Source organism: Lasioglossum baleicum, chromosome 19 (assembly GCF_051020765.1).
Source record: "Lasioglossum baleicum chromosome 19, iyLasBale1, whole genome shotgun sequence".
Classification (NCBI taxonomy): Eukaryota; Metazoa; Arthropoda; class Insecta; order Hymenoptera; family Halictidae; genus Lasioglossum; species Lasioglossum baleicum.
The window spans coordinates 4362553-4381948 of record NC_134947.1 but is presented as its reverse complement, the minus strand read 5'-3'; the positions used below and the strand labels follow the sequence as shown (position 1 = coordinate 4381948).

The window sequence follows — 19396 nt, the reverse complement described above, 5'->3', positions numbered from 1 at the left end:
CACAAAGGAGTGCGGTAAATGGGAAACTACTAACTTCCGGAAGTCAGTAATGTCCCATAATTAGTAACTCGAGAAGTGTTGATGCTGGGAGGTAGTATGTAGATGTAGTTTCGCGGAGGCTCCGACATAGAGGCGCGCGGCGCGGCGACGCGGACGTAGCACTTCCGAAACTATTTATTGTTAATTCCGCCAATAGTATCTCATGCATCGTAACCGGAACGGGATCGAATCCACCCGCGAACATTGTAATGTTGTGTGACAGACTATTAAGTCGCTTTACGCGTTATACGGGGGCTGCCAGTAGTTAGACTCTGTTCCGTTCGAAGTTTTCAAGCGGCATGGACGCGCGTTAAGCCTCTTGCGTAACCTCCAAACAGTACCAACGTCACCGTGAACGGATTGCGGTTGTTCATGCAAATATCTACGTGTTTTTATCCGTTCCAGACAATACTCCAACACCACTACAGCGATCCGGCTGGATTTCATTAGAGCAGAAAGTGAAATCTTTAAATTTTCAATTAAAGCCTTTGATGGACAGGATTTATGGTATGTTTGTGTCTAAATATCTTCTCCGAGGATTAAACAAACTAGGGTCACTCGGCGACCATTCAATACATCTGTTTAACGTTTAGTTTGTATACATTCTTGAAAATACAAGGTGCCATAAATCTAGGAACACTCGCGAACCTTCAGTTCCGCGACAAAACACTTCTTTTTAACCGTCCACCTTCGGCAGTGGCGCGTTACCCCATGGGGCAACTTGGGCAAATTCTACATTGCCCAAGGCCCCAACTAGTTGTAGCGCGCTACTGACCTTAGGACGTAACACTGCGAACACGTCGATTTATGCAAGTGTCTCCGACGGTTCCGGTGTTAAATACACAGTTCGGATCTTCCTGTAAATCTTGCACGTTGAATTGGTTTCCCCGCGGAGACACCGCGGTCACGTTTCTCGCACGACAGATTCTATTATAGATATTTATGAACGGCGGCGCGTACGTTTTATTCGATAATTTCGCCGCTCATAATTTTCCGCGAGCTAAAAAGATTGAAAAAAGGGGGGCTAGGGGAAAGGAGTGTTGGAACGCGAGGATATCTGTCAATATGTTACCGTGCCGGCAATCGATCCCAGTGCCTCCGAGCGAGAGAGCGGAGCACAAACATTCGGAGAAATAAGAATCACTCTCTTGATTTTTGCGATCGCGGGACGTGCTGCTTCAACTGCTTTCTTTCCGATTGGTTATTCCGGGGAAAATAACGTGCCGGACAGGGAATGTCTTATGGTCGTTGGATCAATTCGCGTCGGCAGCGAAGAGGGAACGTAATCTCGAAAGTGTCTACCCCTAGTCCTGTGGGAAAGACTTCACTTCGCATCCGGTACGTGGGTGTACATAGCCGTGTGAGAATCTTCGTTCCCGTTCTTCTTTCCAACCTCCGTTCTTTTAGTCACTGTTCACCGCCTTACAATTAGGTAAACCAACGGTCTCGCCTCCCCGTGGTCCCTGGCGTGCTACCTGCGGGCTTTTGTACCTTATAAAATCAGATTGCAGTTCGTTAGAAGTTACCCCGGCCGCTGAAACTGCCGGTGGAAATAGCTCCCGGTGGCTCGCTCTACCGATGTGTAATCAACTATTTTCCCTCGAAATGTCGATATCCGCTTCATATAGCAGAATTAAATATACTTATACGCCCCCACCTCGTGGGGCCTTAACCCCACCTTAACCTTGACGACATATTTAATTATTTCACAGTATTCATTCTAACCTTTAGAGAACCTTGAATTTCTTAAATTCTGTTTGACCACGTATTTAATGCCGAATGATAAAGTTTATATATAAATTCATCAATATTGACTTACCTTTCAACGGGGTATGCATCATCGCATATTCCCGCGAACTCGCGCTACACCCGTCCACGCAGCGTGAAGCGAAAATTCAAATTTTGTTGCTGGCCTCGGGTATAACCTCGATGCAAACGAAGGATAAAAAATGCGTCTTCGCTAGAAGCAATTTTACCAAGTCAAACTGAGTAGATGAGAGAGGCGCCGTAATCATGCAGCGTGGGAAATCTCGCCGCAAGCTGGAAACCAATGCATAAAAGAAAAGTCATGGTTAACGTTATTGAAAAAACCTATGTGCCAGACTTTACAATGCGAATTTACGCTCGAGGAATCTCTTCGAGCCGGCTAGACACCAAGAACGGCGCGGATTCGCTGCTAACTTGCAGAACCTGTCGTTTCCGAGGCGTCAAACCGTGAACCTCTCTGCTTCGAAATTACAAACATAAATAATTCTTCGACGAAACCTCTTTGCGAAAGCGCAAATAATTTTTATAATTTTTACCACGCTTATATTAGCTTGCCGAGTTGTCGTTGTATGCGTCAAATCTTGTAATCGAATTTTAAACCACTCGCCGATGAGCTTAGAGACTTGAAACATTAAACATAGCTCACAGAACTGGATGAAGAACAAATAAAAAAAAAAAACTGTGCGTTCAGGAGAAAAAAAAGCGATCCCCACTCCGCGCGCCAGCGCATCAAAGTGTCACACCAAACATTCACGCCACTTCCCCACGAAACGGCTGAATCGAAGAATAATTGTAATGGGACAAATCGGTGAAAACAAAGAACAACAACATCAAATAACTGATTATTACAGCGCAAGGATCGCCGAGCGTTATTAATTACCTCGTGCTTCAAAGTTAATTTCGGACATGGTTAGGCAACGGTTACGAGCATCGAATTAATTCCGATTAAACCGTGCGGCGGGGGTTCCGTTTTCATTTAACAAAACACGAAAGAAACAACGCGACCGGTTTAATCGCTTAACAGGACATAAATTGCTCAGCGCGGATGCGCATTTCTCTGCAGAATTTCAATTGTGCTTGCCGGCCGGGGTATCACTACGCGCGACAAAAAGGTAACGACCCGCAAAGTTGGACCTTATTAAGCCCATTAATCGTTTTCTTTTCTGCTTTTTTCCGCAGCGCGGCGACCGGACCCGGCCCCGGTTAAAAGAAAGGACGCGTGGTTATCCCGATTTTCGCGAGTCAGCTCGACGAGCTGCACTCGAACGAGCTGCGTCGCAAACGGAAAACGAAACTGTATAGTCGAATCAAAATTTCGACGTGCAAGAACACAGAAAGCAAGAACAGCAAGAAAAACGAAGGAGGCGGCAGACACGAACGGTATCACGGAGTAGACGGAGAGACAGCGAAATAGACAGATAGCTATTCCGTGAAATATGAAGCGCAGCTGACGTTACCGGGGGACCATGTCGCATTATTTTCGTAGGCAGCGATGCGCAAGTGGATCCTGCCCAGTCAGCAATAAGCATGATTTTTTTCCCTAGGACCACCCGTTAGAGCGCCGGGTGGCTCTCATACGTCAAAAAATCCTATTATCCTGCGCTGATCCTCTGTCGACGAAATGGAAGAGACCGGCAAACGAGCTAGTCTAGTTTTGTTCGCTCCTCTCCTCGACGTCACTCATCGTCTGGAATTGAATCGCTCTGATTAGGCTCTCTCTCTCTCCCTCTCCCTCTGTGTTCAGGGACCAGTCTGTACAGCGAACCAGCACCATACTTCGTCCTTTTTCCTTCCCCCCTCCTCGTCGTCGACGAGCTGTCTTTGGACCAATGATCCCGAACGGCTCGATATCGCATTAACACAACACAACTGTGTTCAAACACTTCGCTCATTATACATTATACATTACGACTACATTATACATTACCGATCGAAAGTATCCGGACACCAGAGCTGAGGAAAATAGTATTTGAAACAGTGTTGGGCATTAATCGATTAAAATTTTAATCATAATTGATTGATTAATGTATACGATTAAAAAAAGAAATCGTCGAATAATCGGCGATTGATTCAATCGATTGATGAAGTTAATCGTGAATCCTTGATCAAACGAAAAAATCGTCGTCAATCGATGATCATTTTTTTTTTTTTAATAATGCATTGTCATCTAGTTCTGAGCCATGTAACCGATTTCAAGTCTCTAGCTCATCAGGAAGTTAGTTTAAAATCAATTGCAAAATTTGCCACCGAACAGACAAACAGGGAAACAAACAAGAAAGCGAGCTAATAAAAACGTGGTAAAATAGAAATATTTTATTTTGAGGTTCCTTAGAGAAATAGAGAATCATAAAACCATATCAGTTCCGACCATCGCGACGCGAATTTGTCAACGTTTTCCATGCATTTCTGATTCTTCTTACGATCACCGTGAATAGAAATAGCGTCATTCCCGGATAGATTAATTAAGATATAGGAAGACAGAGGGCCGGCGCCGCTTTTCTTTTCACGCTACAGTAAAACCCTCGATAGGAAAAATAGGGTGGGTGTCGCCCGAGGGAGATAATACCGCGACGAAAACGTACGAAGAACGAGCGTCGACCCAGCACCGATATAATTTATTTATGATGGCGGACAAGGCCGATCAAATTCTGAGGAAGGGCCTAACGAAAGTACATTACTATTCTATGTATACTCGGGCGTTCACCCTCTGTAATATTTACATAATGCGTGCTACCGAATTGTGGAAACAATTACTCGATAAAATACAATTTTATATGCAGCCACCGTTTCCGAATGTGACACTGCTTCTAATATTCTTCTAACTATACAGGGTGATCGTTAACTCAGTATTGGGCAAATTTTATTTTAAATAATATAAATAAACGTGTGAAAACTATGTGTGAACTACCAGTTCACCCTGTGTAGTTTCATTCTACTAATTGGCACGTGTTGCGTAACATTCGAAATACCAGCACAAACGATGAAGACGTTGAAAAAGGAGATCTTTCTGTGGATTGAAAGAAACTGAAGAGAAAAAGCGTGTTTTTAACTCCAGTGCGAATCCGTTCATAAAAACAACATTCTCTGTATCGACGAGGAGAAATCAATGAAAAATCGAGAAATATAATGCTGGAGGAACAGAACGTGAGCGAGCCTCGCTAGCTAAAGAAGAGGATAGGATTACTCCGACTTAGCGCGGCATTTCGCCACAATTAGTTGGTAAGAAAATGGTGTTGTTAGTTTGCCAGGAGCCGTATCTTGATCCACTTACTAAGTTACTTGTTACCGATTGGTAATCTCGATCACTCAAATGGGATTTAATGGCTTGTCTCGAGTTGTGCAATTAGTTCCAGTTAATCGGCCTCGTTTAATCCAAATTGTTGGCTACTATACGCTAATACGAACGCGTTTTCTGCACTTCTCAAGATCCGCCAGGAGGTTTCCACTTATTGTTAGTGAGACGGCGTACTTTCCCAGACAGCACCCCTATCTGCTACATGGTCCTTCAAATAGATGTCTTCAAACTATTCGGACCGATTAGCTTAATCACTCGATTCAGCGAAAACATCTTACGTATGTATCGATTTTTTATTGAAAGATTTTATAGATCCAATATGATGTAGGATTTGATCATCAAACTTATTTATCGTGTTTACAATTAAAGGATTTTACATACGATATTTATAAAAACAATGTACACATGCTCTTTCTCAATAAAATATTTTAGAAAATCTAATCCTGATTTGACATATCCTTATTCTTCCACGATAAGCAGGATAAGCTTATTCCCAGCAGAAAATATTCGATCGAAATCGTAATCATTCAAGTAATCCTCTGAACGTTTGTGAACTTTTAATTACTGGCATACAGTATTTACAATCTCGAAACTTTAAAAGTGTTTCAAGCGTAAACAGAAATGTCGATTACACCAGCAAATATTTATTTTGCGTTAAGGTAGTTATTTTATTGGATAAAAAATTTATTTATATCGGTGTGATAGAAAGTTCCATGTAACCAGTTACGTATGCAGTGGAGTGCGAGTAACTGAAGGTTAAAAACAAAGAATAGGGATAAACTTCCGAAAAGGACACACCTCAGATTGGTGCAAATTTTATTTTCATAGCGAAACCATGAAACAACTATAAAAAATCATAGTTTTTTCCATTTATTTCCGTAAATAATGGGAATTTTGAAAAATACTTCACATAAAAGTTGTAGGTCTCATCGGAATACACATTTTATGTCGTATTGATTTTTGTCATAAAGATAATACTTTTTGAGAGAAACGATATTAATGTGTGTTCTATTCTACATGGATATTTTTCATATCGCATAAGTGAATAATAACCTACCATTTTTCTCGGAAAGTATTATCTTTATGACAAAAATCAACAGGACATAAAATATGTATTTCGATCAGACCTACAACTTTAGTTTGAAGTATTTCTCAAAATTGCCATTATTTACTTCCGTAAATAGAAAAAAAAAACTATATAAAAAATCGGATAAAAATCGAAGGTACGTCCATTTCGGAAGTACACCCTCAATTTCCAGAACGATCTGCTACGTATTTTCGTCAAGACACTTCTGTATCGAACCAATTCGTTCAAATTTCAGTTTCAACCTGAAAATAAGTTAGAATCCCGTAAATCTGAATGTGTGCCACGATGCTGTCGCACAGCGTAGCAACAGTCCAGCGTTTGGGTGCCGTTCGGCGTTAGGGGAACTCCCGAAACATTTCGCCGAGTTTCGTGTGCGAGTAACATTCCATCCCCTTTCAGGTCAGCCGCATCGCGTCGTCGAAAATCAGCGATCATCGAAACGGTCGCCGGTAAATCACGCCACCGGTTCCGGTCCGCTAACTACCGGGCCTGTCGTCGTTAACGATTTCCCCGGTCCCGTGGAAAAAGATTTAATCCCAATTCCCGGGGAAAATCCGGCACTGCGGGAGCGTGCTCGCGCGTCGTCGAGAGAGAGTTTCACGAAGGAAACGTAAATCATAATTTTACGGGGAAGATTTCCCGGCTTCCGGTGGGGCGTTCTCGCGCACGGTGTGATTCCGAGTTCGCACGTGTATACACGCGACGGAGGGGGTGGTGGTGTGCGCGGAGAGCTGGTTGCCGGGCCGGACCGAGTCGGCGACGCTTCAAGCACGCCCCGCGATCGAGAGCGTAAAAACGATCTTCAAAAGTTTATTGCCGTCCTTGTCCAGAGGACGGGCCAGATGTCGCAGAGCCGGGGAACGCTCGGTTGGAAGCTCGTAGGTGGCGCACGTGTTTTCGCCAGTTCTTCGACAGTCGTCCCCACCACGGGGGGCAATTGCATATTAAATGCGCCGGTATTCTCTCTGTCGTTTCTCTAGCCGGCCACCGTCGCGGGGATAGGAACGGTGTGTGAAATATGGCCGCGCAATAAGAGAACCGCCAGCGCGAAAATACTATCGCTTTCCGATAGTACGTTAGTCCGGGGGGACCGAATGGGGAAGAATATGCGAGGAGGCTCTGTTCGACAAACGGAACGAGGTAAAGCCTGCGCGAACAGAGAGGACCACCCCCGCGGAAACGGCCCGGAATGGTCGAAGAAACTGAAAATATCGTCCGCTTTGCGGCGCTCTCCCGGCCATATGGTCACCTACGTATATCATATTAGAAGCCAATTTTTAACTCGGTGGGGGCACATTTCACGCGAAAGTACCGGTTATAACCAGTCGCCGCTAAAAATCCAATGAATTGATAGGGCCGACCGGGTCTACCGAAGTGGCGGGGGGGGGGGGCAGAGAGAAGGTCAGAACGACCCATTGGTCGTTCGAGGGTTCGAGAGCGAAAAAACGGCCGGTCGACTTCCTACCCTGGCTTCTCTCTGACCAAAGGGAAACGACCGCAATATCTTAGGGTGGAAAGTACACAGAGAGTTCGATGGCAAAGACCCCGGTCGTCGCCTCGAATAAATCTTGCTGGCCTCGACCCTCCACGATTTCCCTTTCCCTCTCTAATCCCCCGTCCCCTCCCCCCCAATGTTCTTCTCACTTTTCTGTTTTCTTCTTACTCTTCCACTCTACCACCCCTCCCCTTTACCCCGTCGTTCATTACCACCATTATAAATATTGTCTTTGAAAGCGATGACCCTCCAATCAATAGCTCCACGACGAGCAGCTCGCGTCAACGCCGGCAGAGTTCTCCGGCGAAGCAGCTTTTAATAAATGGTGTGTGTGTGCGTGGGTAACAAAGGGTTTCTTCGTTTCGATCCACCCCTGTCTGGATCCTCGCTCGCCGCATCGTTTCCGGATCGTTCTTGATTGAACAAGTTCGCCCCAGAAGCCTGCTTCTTTCGTGATCTTTTAATCTGCCGCCGCGGAGAAAGTATCGAAGTTATTGGGTTTTGTAGATAAGGATTCTTGATTTCTTGTGATAGTTAACGATTTTCGCGCAGCACGTCGTCAAAGTATAGTCCTTCGCGAACATTTAAAAAGAAATTCCAATTGAATCTAGGAAAAACTGAGTTGTCGGCAGATTTTTCTCCAAAAAGATCGGTTTCTCGTCCACTGTGCACCGCCCCCAAAAAAAGCCGCACTTACCCCACTCCACCTTATCTATGAACGAGAAAGTTTATTCAAGAGTTTGTAACGGAATAATTTCCGAAATAAAATGAATATGTGCGAATATTTCAAATGAAACTCGGTAACACACGCGTGTTCGAAGAATGATTTCCGGCGATGCGAGGCGCGAACGACAGCCGCGAGCAATTATCCGCATCAACGTACCAATTTGTTTATGATAAACCGCGACGGTGTAAGGGAGAGCACACAGACGTTGTTAGCGGGGAATTCAATCATCTTCGCCGAATGTTCCGCCTCTACTTTAGTACATTCAGAGCTCCGAGGCTCAACAGAGTATCTTTAATTAACGGAGAAGGATAGGCGAACCGAATAATGGCGCCGCGGGATGAAAGGGAGTTTCAAGTTAGGCGATATTAATTCAAAGTGCAGCAATACAATTTGTAATTATATTTCTTTGGACGGATAGAGCGACGTAAGCAGCCGAGAGAATCAAGCAGAGTTCTTACACGCGTTCATACGCGCCGCGCCGGTAGTTTATGTGCAGACGCTTTAAACACTCCGGCACAATGTTCCATACTTCCATAGGTAGTTCTGAGAGTTTCAGTTGTAACGTTGACGTGTGTGCTGGAACACATCCGCAACTGCTTAATAGATCTTACGGTGCAGCCGCACACGGCTCTCGATTAAAATTTCATCGTGTAAATCAAATATTTTCGTCCTCCGATCAATTTCTTTCTCCCCCACCGCCCTGCGCGCTGCTGCAACGCCTCGGAGACTACCAAGGTGGGTGACCCGCCGATCGTTCCCTCGAACAATGTTCCGTCGATCGATAAGCGGGAATTGAAATGATAATCAAGCCCGTTTTAGTCATCCGTCTCGGAACACGTGCCTTACTCTCCCGGAGACAAAGGAAGCGACGAATTCGGAGACGCCGGCCGACATTTTGGGAAATTGTGGCGCCGAATTTTAAAGCAGTAATGCATTTTTATAAATATCAATTTTCCTGTATTCGACAAGACGAAGGTGCTTTTAAAAATCCATTACTCCTTTACAATATACGACGGACGATTACTGTAAAATGTGACAGACTCGTCGTAATCTGCTGATCACACACGTGACTTTCGTCTCGCGAGGCAATACTGTTGATCGGTCAGTATAAATCAATCTTCCGCTGTCACTGTGCTAAATAAAACCGGAACCGCGGGCTAAATAAGGTTTATTCGAATCGGTTGTTTCGGGAAGGCAAAGCCGGTATTAGAAGCGGGACACACATTTCCCGACAGATGCTGTCTAATCCAATTTGCCGAAGAATTTGTCGGATTCGCGAAGAATACCGGCAATTCGATATAAAAGCCACGTGGGACAAAGAAGATCCTGCACGGAAACACGACTTGATCAGCCAATCCTACAAACCAATATTGGCGTTGGGTTTGCACAACCCTATTCTTCCATAGAGAATTTTATCCAATCATAGGACTCGACACGCTCGAGCCAACATATGGACAAGGAGCTTATGCTCGTCTTTGGACTTGCAGCTAATTTTCTCGGGGAGAGACTTTCTCATGCCTCGGTGTTGCAAATTCACGGAGAGGAAAATTGTTGCTTTCTTGGGACGATCGGAAACAGTCAAAATAAAACAATGATCGTTATTTACAAAACTGATCCTGAAGTCAATTTCTTGTTACAGTAGGATTGTACAAGGAAGGAGAGGGGCCATCTAAATATCTCCTTTATTTTTAATGTCACAAAAACAATATTTATGGCATAATTTAAATGGTATCGAAGGAGAAATATCATGGAAGAACAATTTTTTTGTCCGGTTATTTTTTCGTAGTTTTTTTCAAGGTGATCGTTATTTTTTTATGGGGAAAACTTCCGGTTTTTGTAGTTTCCATTTTAAAGATATGCACAATTTTTAATCGTGGCCATTCGATGCCACACATTTTCGCGAACTTGATGCGAGTTCATCGAGTCCGGAGTCTACGGAATTCTGGAGTCTTTGAATTACTGATCCCCCCCCCCCCCCAACGCATTTTCAGCTGCTGCTTCGATGTTAAATGTTTTGTCTCGCAGGAACCCATTTAGATGCGGAAAAAAGGTGGAAATCGACGTGGGAAAGGTCCGACGAGTATGCTGGACGAGATAAAGTTTCATATCCCAACTGAATCAGTTTTTCGGCGGAGCAAATTGCAGAGCGATGGATTTTTTCGTCCCGTTCAATTCGTGCCGTATCCATTTTTCAAGCTCTTCCTGGTTTCTCCAATTTGAGCTAAAATGTCCGTCGCATGGTATGGTAAAAGTCGTTTCACCATACATCTTCCGGAACCTCTCAAGATGTTTAACGAGAATTGATTACAGATGGGAATACATTCTTCCGAGGAATAACAGATTCATTTTATCCATAAAATTTCATAAAAGTATTGAACGACATTAAGGCAATAAAAATTGGTAAATAGAAATTTCGTCACTTCCGTAACGCTAGAAAATTGTAGCCCCCTCGGCAAAGAAGATTCGCTTGAAAAATTGTTTTCCGAATCGGTAAAAAGATTTATTTTGCGCACAACGTGAAGCTATTTGGAGAATTTCAGGCGGATCGGATTCGGCGGCCGGCTTTCGGGGAACACGGCCGATGATTGTAGCACGGCAGAATAGAAGTGTGAATTAGTGAACAAGAGTTGAATGGTGGAAATCCAGGCGTGCGGAGGCGACGGATGAGTAATATCGCGAAAGCAGGTAGAGTCGAGTTTCGGAGTGGGTCATCTATTTCGATATAATGGGATTATTCCCATAAGTAAATGAATAAACAAGCCAGATTCAACTCTGCCGCATAGACGGGCGGGGGCGAGGGGCGGCTAATGGAACGCGAGATTTTCTGATACTGGACGGGGCATTGTTATTTTGCAGAGAGAAAGCCAATCGTGGCGTGTCACTATGGTCCTGTTATTTCACAGTTTGAAACTCCAGTTACCTACTTACCTGAAGGTGCGCAAAGGGCAACGGAATTACGCTGTGGATCGATAGTCCGACAACCAGTAACCTCTACCTTCCTTCCACGGCTCTACGTAATTCCGAAGGCATTGTTCACGGGAGAACCCGGCTTCATAAGAAGTTAATAACGCTTCATTTGCTTATGAAGCCCATCACGTGAGAAAAATTGTCCGCGTTACAGGATACGGGATCGTAAATCAACCGCGCGGCATCACGCTCTCGGCGCGTGCTTTTTATGAAAAATTCGGCCACGTTCATCACGGGATTCTTTTATTCTTCGGCCCGTTATTATCGTGTATATGCGCCCGCTATTATGGCAGAGTGTGGCGCACGCAATTTTATAACTGCAGAAACACTATTTAGCGCAATAGCGCGCCCGCGAAACGAAATAACGAGGGAACGACGCGACACGACTTTCCGCGGAAAAACCTCCGCCGACCCGCGCCATCCAATTTATTCCGACAGATTACGCGACTGTTGTAAAGTTAAAGGGCCGTTCCCCCTCCCCCCTAATAATCGAAAAATCATTCATCTCGAAAAAGCAAAGTCTCGCGCAGAAAGACCATGCAAGAAATGAGGATGTTGGCCAGCGTATCGATGGAAAATAAATCATAATGGACCTCTTAAAGTATAGAAGGAAGAAGTTCAAGCATAATCTAATCGGAAACGAATGAATTGGAATACTCTGTGGCAACAGGATGAGCCTTTACTTACTGAAACGAATGCTTCTCGAAAAGATTAAGGATCAGAGGACAGAGATTTAGCCACTCGCAAACGCTTTGCACGAAGAAACGTAATCCCGCAAGATCCTTCAAACAATTTTTTCACCTCGCCGTGTACCTGAAACTTTTTAATATTTACTGCCACCTGGATACTTGCGGAATCTTTCCCTCACGTGTGATTTGTAGGGAGCATTACGGGGATTTTCTGGATGCCCAAGAAAAGCACTTACATTAAGATATATGAAACGGCCACTTATTAAGCTAATACGCAACGGCACGTCCAGAAATTAAATGGACGTGGAGAAAAATTGAGATATATTTATATTTTTACCTCTTATACGGTGTGTACTCCGCGAAAATATCTTTCTCAACTCGAGCTACGTAAATCCATTCTGATTATTTAATTATTAATGCAACTTTCCCGTTTCCCTCTTATATATTGTTTCGCCGACGTAAAGATCTCGATCTCTGGAAACGGCGATTAATTTTCCGTCGCGTCGCGTAAATAAACCTGGGAAAGCAGTTTCGACAAAGTACGGAAGTAAATATAAAAAACATTACTCGTCGTGGCGTCGCGCATTTTGGCGCTCGTTAATCTTCCCTCTAATTGTGAGAATCCCTCCGCGTTCTCGTTAGCCACCCATGAGCGCACTCAGTCTCAAATTAACCATAATGAAATAACGATCTCACGTTCCCCGGCCTCGAGAGGAGGCTGACAAAACGGTCTCAGAACTCTGTTACCTTGAACAAAAGACGCACCGAGCTTGCGACAGTGTCACAGGTACATATCCGAAAGCATATTGTGCAACGATGCCCTCCTGATTGATGCCGGCACGATCAAATTTCGTTATCAACCTTGTCAAATTATCTCATAAAGAATGAATGAAGTACGAACAAGGATAAGCGACTTCAGACGATCTCAGGAATCACCCTGGAGAAATCACAACATTTTTGAGACACCCTGTATATTTACATAAATGGCTGCTCTTTACTTTACCGGACTCTAAAGTGCCTTTCTCCTACGAATGATTATATCGAAGTTTCGAACTTCTAAGATCAATAGTTGAGAAGTTATGGTCGCTTAATGTTGAGCATTTTTGACATTTTACCTTGTCAAAAGAACTGGAAATATGCTCAACTTTAAGCGACCATATCTCCTCAACTATTGATCCTAGAGGATCGAAACTTCGATCTGGTACAAATCTACTGGATTACATACCAAATACATCATAATTCGTAATTTTGAGTCTGGTAAAGTAAAGTTTACCCAAACAAAATGCAGAAGTAACTTAAGTAGTATGAAAGTGGCTATGTTCTGGCCCAAAATAAATGAAAAATCAAGAATTCTTCCATTATCTAGATCCGGAACGATCTCAACGTGTAACATCACCTTTTCCTGTTACCATAATAAAATGATTAACAACCCGAATCATGCAGTGGGCTAATTTTCACGTGCTTATCGAGAACACAGCGTTGTTACAGGTGAATACATACGTTAACTTCGCCAGATTTCAGCAGTAAATCCAAGTTTGCGAAGGATCTAGCGTACTCGGGGGCTCTCGCAGAATTTACGCGCGGTCGTTTTCTTCGTGGCACGGTTTTACAGGTGAACGTGTGCTGTTGCGTCTCTTTCGCGCAGGTGGAACGAACCAGCGTCGGTCTTTGTAATGCATAGTAATCGATAGACGCTCCCTATCTGCGCTGCTCGCAGGACACTTTTACCAGAGAACCACTTGTTTGCCCGATTTAGTGTCACTCAAGCCCCCCACGCCATCGATATCGAACCACAGCGAATCTTCTTCACCAGGCAATTAACAGCTCTATCGCAGACACGTGTGGCTCTTTCCACGGCAATTGAATTGTTCCTTGCAATTCCTCGGTCTATGGACCACTTACACTGCTGGACGAAAGTATGGGACACCTCGTGGATAAGCATGTTTCGCAACAGTTTACCTGTGAAATCGATACTCTGAAAGCGTAGCTGGCTAAAAATCTTGAAGTCATTCAGAAAATGGTTTTCTGAATGCGTGTCCAAGAGGGACAAAAAATGGGTCGATGTTTTAATTAATGCGTGCCGACTACAACGTCGTGGCGTATCTAAACGAACGTCGAAAAGCACTCCTTCGAAATGACGTTTCCAAACGACACCCTTCTTTTTCCACTTGAAGCAGAGACGGAAAGCCGTGGATATGCTCAGGAATTAGAATTCCGTGGTTCATTTTCACAGAGTAGTTCAGGTTTGTTTTCTCCCGTGGCTCGCGGCAGCAACACGAATCAACGGTTCATGGTCTCTTGGTTTCTCGCAGTCACATTCATTAGAATATAACGTGCCCGTGTCCATAGAATTTCGAACGCTCCACTGTGTCGTAAATACTGCATTTTTAGGGTCACTGCGAACTTTCATCGCTGCTGCTGTCCGGGGCGGAGGGAGAGGGTTCGTGCACTAACAAACGCGACTGTTGACAATTACCCTTTCCAACGGCTGCGGAGCATTTTTTTTCAAAGTTCCGCAAGCATTACAGCCGCGTTGTTATTATTTACACGCCTTCTTGGAGATCAGTGTGAGCGCAACAATAAATGATTTTTTTTTTAAACAAAAGCGACGGGGGAGAACGTGTCGCGTCGTTCATTTGTCTGATTTCAGGGAATACTCTATAGAGGATCCATTAACCACGAACATTGTTGGATAATGTCAAGGACGCTGGGTGACCTTCGGAAGATTTTAGTCTTGTTCCTAATTAAAGCGCTACCATCAATCAAATCAATCTGTTTGCAGAGGTGATCAACTTTATTTGGAAACATTTCTCTTCATAAATATCAAGACTGGCGTCAGCTTATTATCGACGAAAATGTAAAACACGAATGTTATTGCCGGTGTATAAAATATCGCCATCAGAATATCCGATACTACAGCTGAGCTTAGTGGATCATAAAGTGCAAAGCAATATCTGGAGAGCGATAATGCTGTCCAGAATAATGCGCGATAAATTTCGCAATTCTTTGAGAACCGGTACCACCTATTCTTACCACGTGCAACATGCTTTCATGTAATAGGCCGCTGCACGCGTGTCCGGTGTATCCGGTACACCGTCGAGTCACGTAAACTTCGGCTCGGCAAGGAAAGAGCCGTCTGCAACTGGAGAGTGCTGGCAAATGAAGATTAATTATTGCAGATGGAGCGACATATTATTTCCTGAATCCGGAATCTTGGATCAGATTGATTTCTCCTGCAAGTACGCGGCCGTTTAATCCATTTATTGCCGTTGGTACCTAAAGGCCCTTTGAAAAATTAATATTCATATACTGCGCCTGATTTAGTTCGTTCCGCTGACACCAGGGGCGCTCATTGGCGCTCGCTTCACGTTGTCGAACCGAACAGAAGAGACCGGTAAAACATGTCCGTCATATTTGCAAGAAATTTTAATTGTTCAGTGTGAAAAATGTGCGACGATTGCCACGTTGCCTGCCGTACACATCGTGTGGTACGTAACAAATCTTCTGGTGCTGTATTATCTTCCGTAGCGAAAGAGTTAAATCAGTCTTCGTTTGACATTTATAGGTTAGAACAGTCTCTTCGTGTGGACATTCATTCTGAAAGGGTTGCATTTATTGCCAATTGTTTGTGCAGCTTTCATTTTTCTTTAGCAATGTGAAGAGTATATTATTCAATTGAAGAGCAGTTGAAGAATATATATTATTCAATTACGAATATTTGTTAATTACGTATCTTTTATACACATGCATATATGAATTCGTATTTCATCCTTTTTTCTATTTAAAACCTGTTAAAGCATCAGCACTAACAAAATTGACGTTCGGCCTTTAAAAATATGTTTGCGCGTATAGAAAATGTTTTAAGCGCGTGAATGTTTAAAAGGCGACTTTTCACATTTCGAAATGGAGTTCTTTTTACTTTTCCGGTACATGAAAATCGCATAGGATAACAACGCTCGATATGGAAGGATTAAAACAGTGCTAATTGAAACGGAAACATTTTATTCGAAAACCCACAACAACAAAAATTGTTCGAAAATACAATCAGAGAGAGCGATCATGGAGAACGGTCAAAAGCAATATAGTGCAATTAGTACGATAATAGTTTCTCCGCTAATATTTATAGCGGATGAAAATTTGACATTTCAACGAAATAATTTTCTTGAACTTAAATTATGATGTATTACGAATAGACTGCGGATTTTATCCATTTATATGACAAAAATGGACACGTACAATTTAAAGTGGTGAACGAGTTAGGAAGGTCTAAGGACATCTGTGTATTAATTTCAGCTTAATAAAAGACGATTAAAAGAAGAAAGAAATTTCTATTTGGCTCCTGTGTCTTGCAATCAATGCAAACATTCTTTTATTTTGCATAAAATAAACCGGACCGAATGACGTCAGAAGAGCCCATTGCCGAAAATTTCAAGGCACGTGGCCATTTCGAAACTTCTTAAATATATGAATACTAAAGATCCATGTTATGGTTGTTATTATTTGGTTTTTCAAAATTCGTCGATTTGACAGAATTATAATAAGAAATGATTAACTCCGTTATTTCTTGTCACCCTGTATTAGGATCCTCTGGATGATTTTCAGACTACACACACTGCAAACTAGTTACTCGTTTATTGAACCAGTATCGTGCAGAGCGTGGTGTAACTGAAACCGCCGGTTTCTGCTTAGGTGACGTAGGAAATAATGTATGGTGTTTGCTGGAGTAGATTGATCAGGGTCCATTGTCCTCGCTGAGGAACTAGCTGCAGCAGACTTGGTGATGCCGTTCCATAGAGGCAACCATGAATTTTGAAATTATTCGGGACTATATTTCCTGTTTCCGCGGCAACTCGATTTATCACCATGAATTGCATACCGACACCTATTAGCATCTCCTACAGGAATTTCGAAACTTTCGCAAAAATAGTCCTGCAGTTTGACACATGTTTCCGAAACTTTTACACCAGGACCTCGATTTGCAAGTCTTCAGTATCCCGGCATGCTTATTTCGCATCACTATTTATTGCACGAATTAATAAACAATGAATCTAGACTTAGCTTGAATCGTAACATTTTTACAGATTTTATTTATCAGGTCAATCGAAAAGTTCCTTCCGTTTTTTTACAAAAAGTAGAGCTTTATTTAAGAACCAAAATGGAGAAGTACATTAATCAAAATATTGTCCATCGTTAGCGATGACTTCTCCCCATCTTTCGGGCAGCAAGCGAATTGGAGGTTATCCAGTCAGAGATCCATTGTTCGACATCAGTATCGGCATCATCAGACTTAGGTATTCGCGATTTAAAGTCCCGAACGTATCGAACATATCGGATGCAGGATCAGTACATGACGTGTTCGGCATTTGTAAAATTATTCGTCCCGAAACGGTCAAGTTGTACACGCGCACACACACACAGATTTCTGTTGAATCTAGTTTAACGATCATAAATCGTGGCAATTGCCGAACAATGCATGCGCAAAACGCGATTCTCGCCCGACAATATTTATATCGGTACGACGTGTCGCCGGTTTTCTAAATTTCACGAATTCAACCGCGTCGCTACAAACAACTGTACTGCAATTTCACTTCTCTCGATCGTTGCGCCCATTTTTTCCGGCGAAATTTAATGCCACGGTTGAGCGCTCCTGTAGCTGCTACCGCTGAACGCGCCATTTCAAGTTATGATTGCGTGCGCTCCCGCAACTTCCACCTATCCAGCTTTCTTCTGCATGGATTTCGATACACGCGCAGCTTTCTCGCTTAATTTCATGCGGCAACGAAAGCTGAATTTCATTGCTTCTTGCTGGCCGCGAGCAATTTGCGGACAAATCTATACGCTCGATCGCAGAACTTGATTTCAGCTCTACATATGCTGGGTGAACGTAGGGGGGGACGCTCTTGTTTTCGTAGTGTAATTAAAACAATTTATTATTCCTTACGATGGTAGGAAATCTAAAAATTGTGCGGTTAGTGTTAAACATGTTGAAATCGATTATCATCATCGATTACCGGTGCGAGTCACTGTGGACGTAATAAACAACGGAGTTCGGGTGTCGTGGTTCAGATATCTCGGGCCGGCGATAAAATCTCGGCGCGAAAGTGTGCGAAAAGCAATCGTCAAATTCCGAGAGGGGTTCTCGGGAGGTGTAGGGGAGGGGTCCGGCATCAGCAGAACTCTGTGAGGTAGAGAATTGGCCTACTAGATCTCCCATCTCCGTGTTAATATCTCGGTAAACGATCTTAGAGGAGATACCGGGGAATCCTGAGCTCCTAGTTCGGGAACTCCTAGCGAGAAAAACGAGTCGCGATAAAAGCGCGCCACGGTTATCCTTCCGATAACACCGTCGTCGTCGTCGTCGTCTTCGTCGTCGAATCGTGTTTACAAGAAAAAACTTGGGAGTCGACGCAAGAGGGATCAGCTATAGGGTCGGTGGGGGGATATGGCGACGCGAGGGGAACGCGAGGGGGAGTGGTGGAAAGGAAAAGTGTGGAGTGGGGAGAGAGGTAGCTGGAGGGTAGCGGCGCGGCGGCGGTGTTCAGAGACTGGCGACAGACGATCAAGGGTGGAGCACGCGGGCCATCTACACGGGAAAGGCGAGAAAAGTATTCGGGATTTAAAGAAACTCTCAGCAGCCAGTAACTTCTTTGTCGGATGCAATGCGAAAAGAATGACCGACCGGCCTTTCCTCCACACCCACGCCCGTCCCGTCCTCCACCCCACGCCCCGCGCCCTCCCAGACGGAAAGTCAGAGGTGAGAAGGGGAGCGAGGAGCCGGGGAAGGGGTTGTTGAAGCGGTCTGATTCAGAGAACGATTCGAAAGCCACCTGCTCCCGGAGTTTCCAACTATCCGTTAAGGTCCGGCCGACCCGGGGTCAGGAAACCGCCAGCCAATTTCTTTGAGTGCCCCAAGCCGGCGTATAGTCATCGTCCCCGGTGTCCATTGTACTCCTATTGTGATCGGATATCAGCGTTATTTTTGTCTGAATTGCTGAACGTTCGATCTGCTTTTTTCCCCACTCGGCCCGGCGGACCGGACGTGTCGTCGTTGTCCTCCTGCACCCCGAAGCACCTCGCCGGAGTCGGAAAGTGCTATGACGGAAGCACCAGACCACCGCGCGTGCGGTGGTCCGTCCTCTAACGGAATTTCTATATTTCCTTCTTCCATTTTTCTTCGCATTGGAAATGTTGCAATTTTCAAGTAACCCCTTTTGGTACGGCGAGACAGCAACCGCCCTTCAAATGGACGGTACGCATTTAAATGCAATTTTTTTTGTCCCTTTATAACAGGCCTGGCCAACCCAAATGGTTTCGCGAGCCACTTTGATGA

The 19396-nt window shown here is 44.1% G+C and overlaps 1 protein-coding gene across 7 annotated transcripts in view; it reads left to right on the top strand.

The window, feature by feature from the left end:
- The window catches only part of LOC143218390 (neurotrimin), a 378119-nt gene that overhangs the window by 271768 nt on the left and 86955 nt on the right, over nt 1-19396 (top strand). For 5 of the 7 annotated variants that reach the window (XM_076443540.1, XM_076443536.1, XM_076443533.1 and 2 more), the window contains one exon: nt 2986-19396. This exon is cut by the window's right edge and continues 33702 nt beyond it. The exons of 1 other annotated variant lie outside the window; for it this stretch is intronic. In XM_076443540.1, coding sequence (XP_076299655.1) covers nt 2986-3200 — 215 coding nt within the window. In that variant the 3' untranslated portion in view covers nt 3201-19396. The remainder of the gene's footprint in view (nt 1-2985) is intronic. One more of the 7 variants, XM_076443535.1, reaches the window with a different exon arrangement.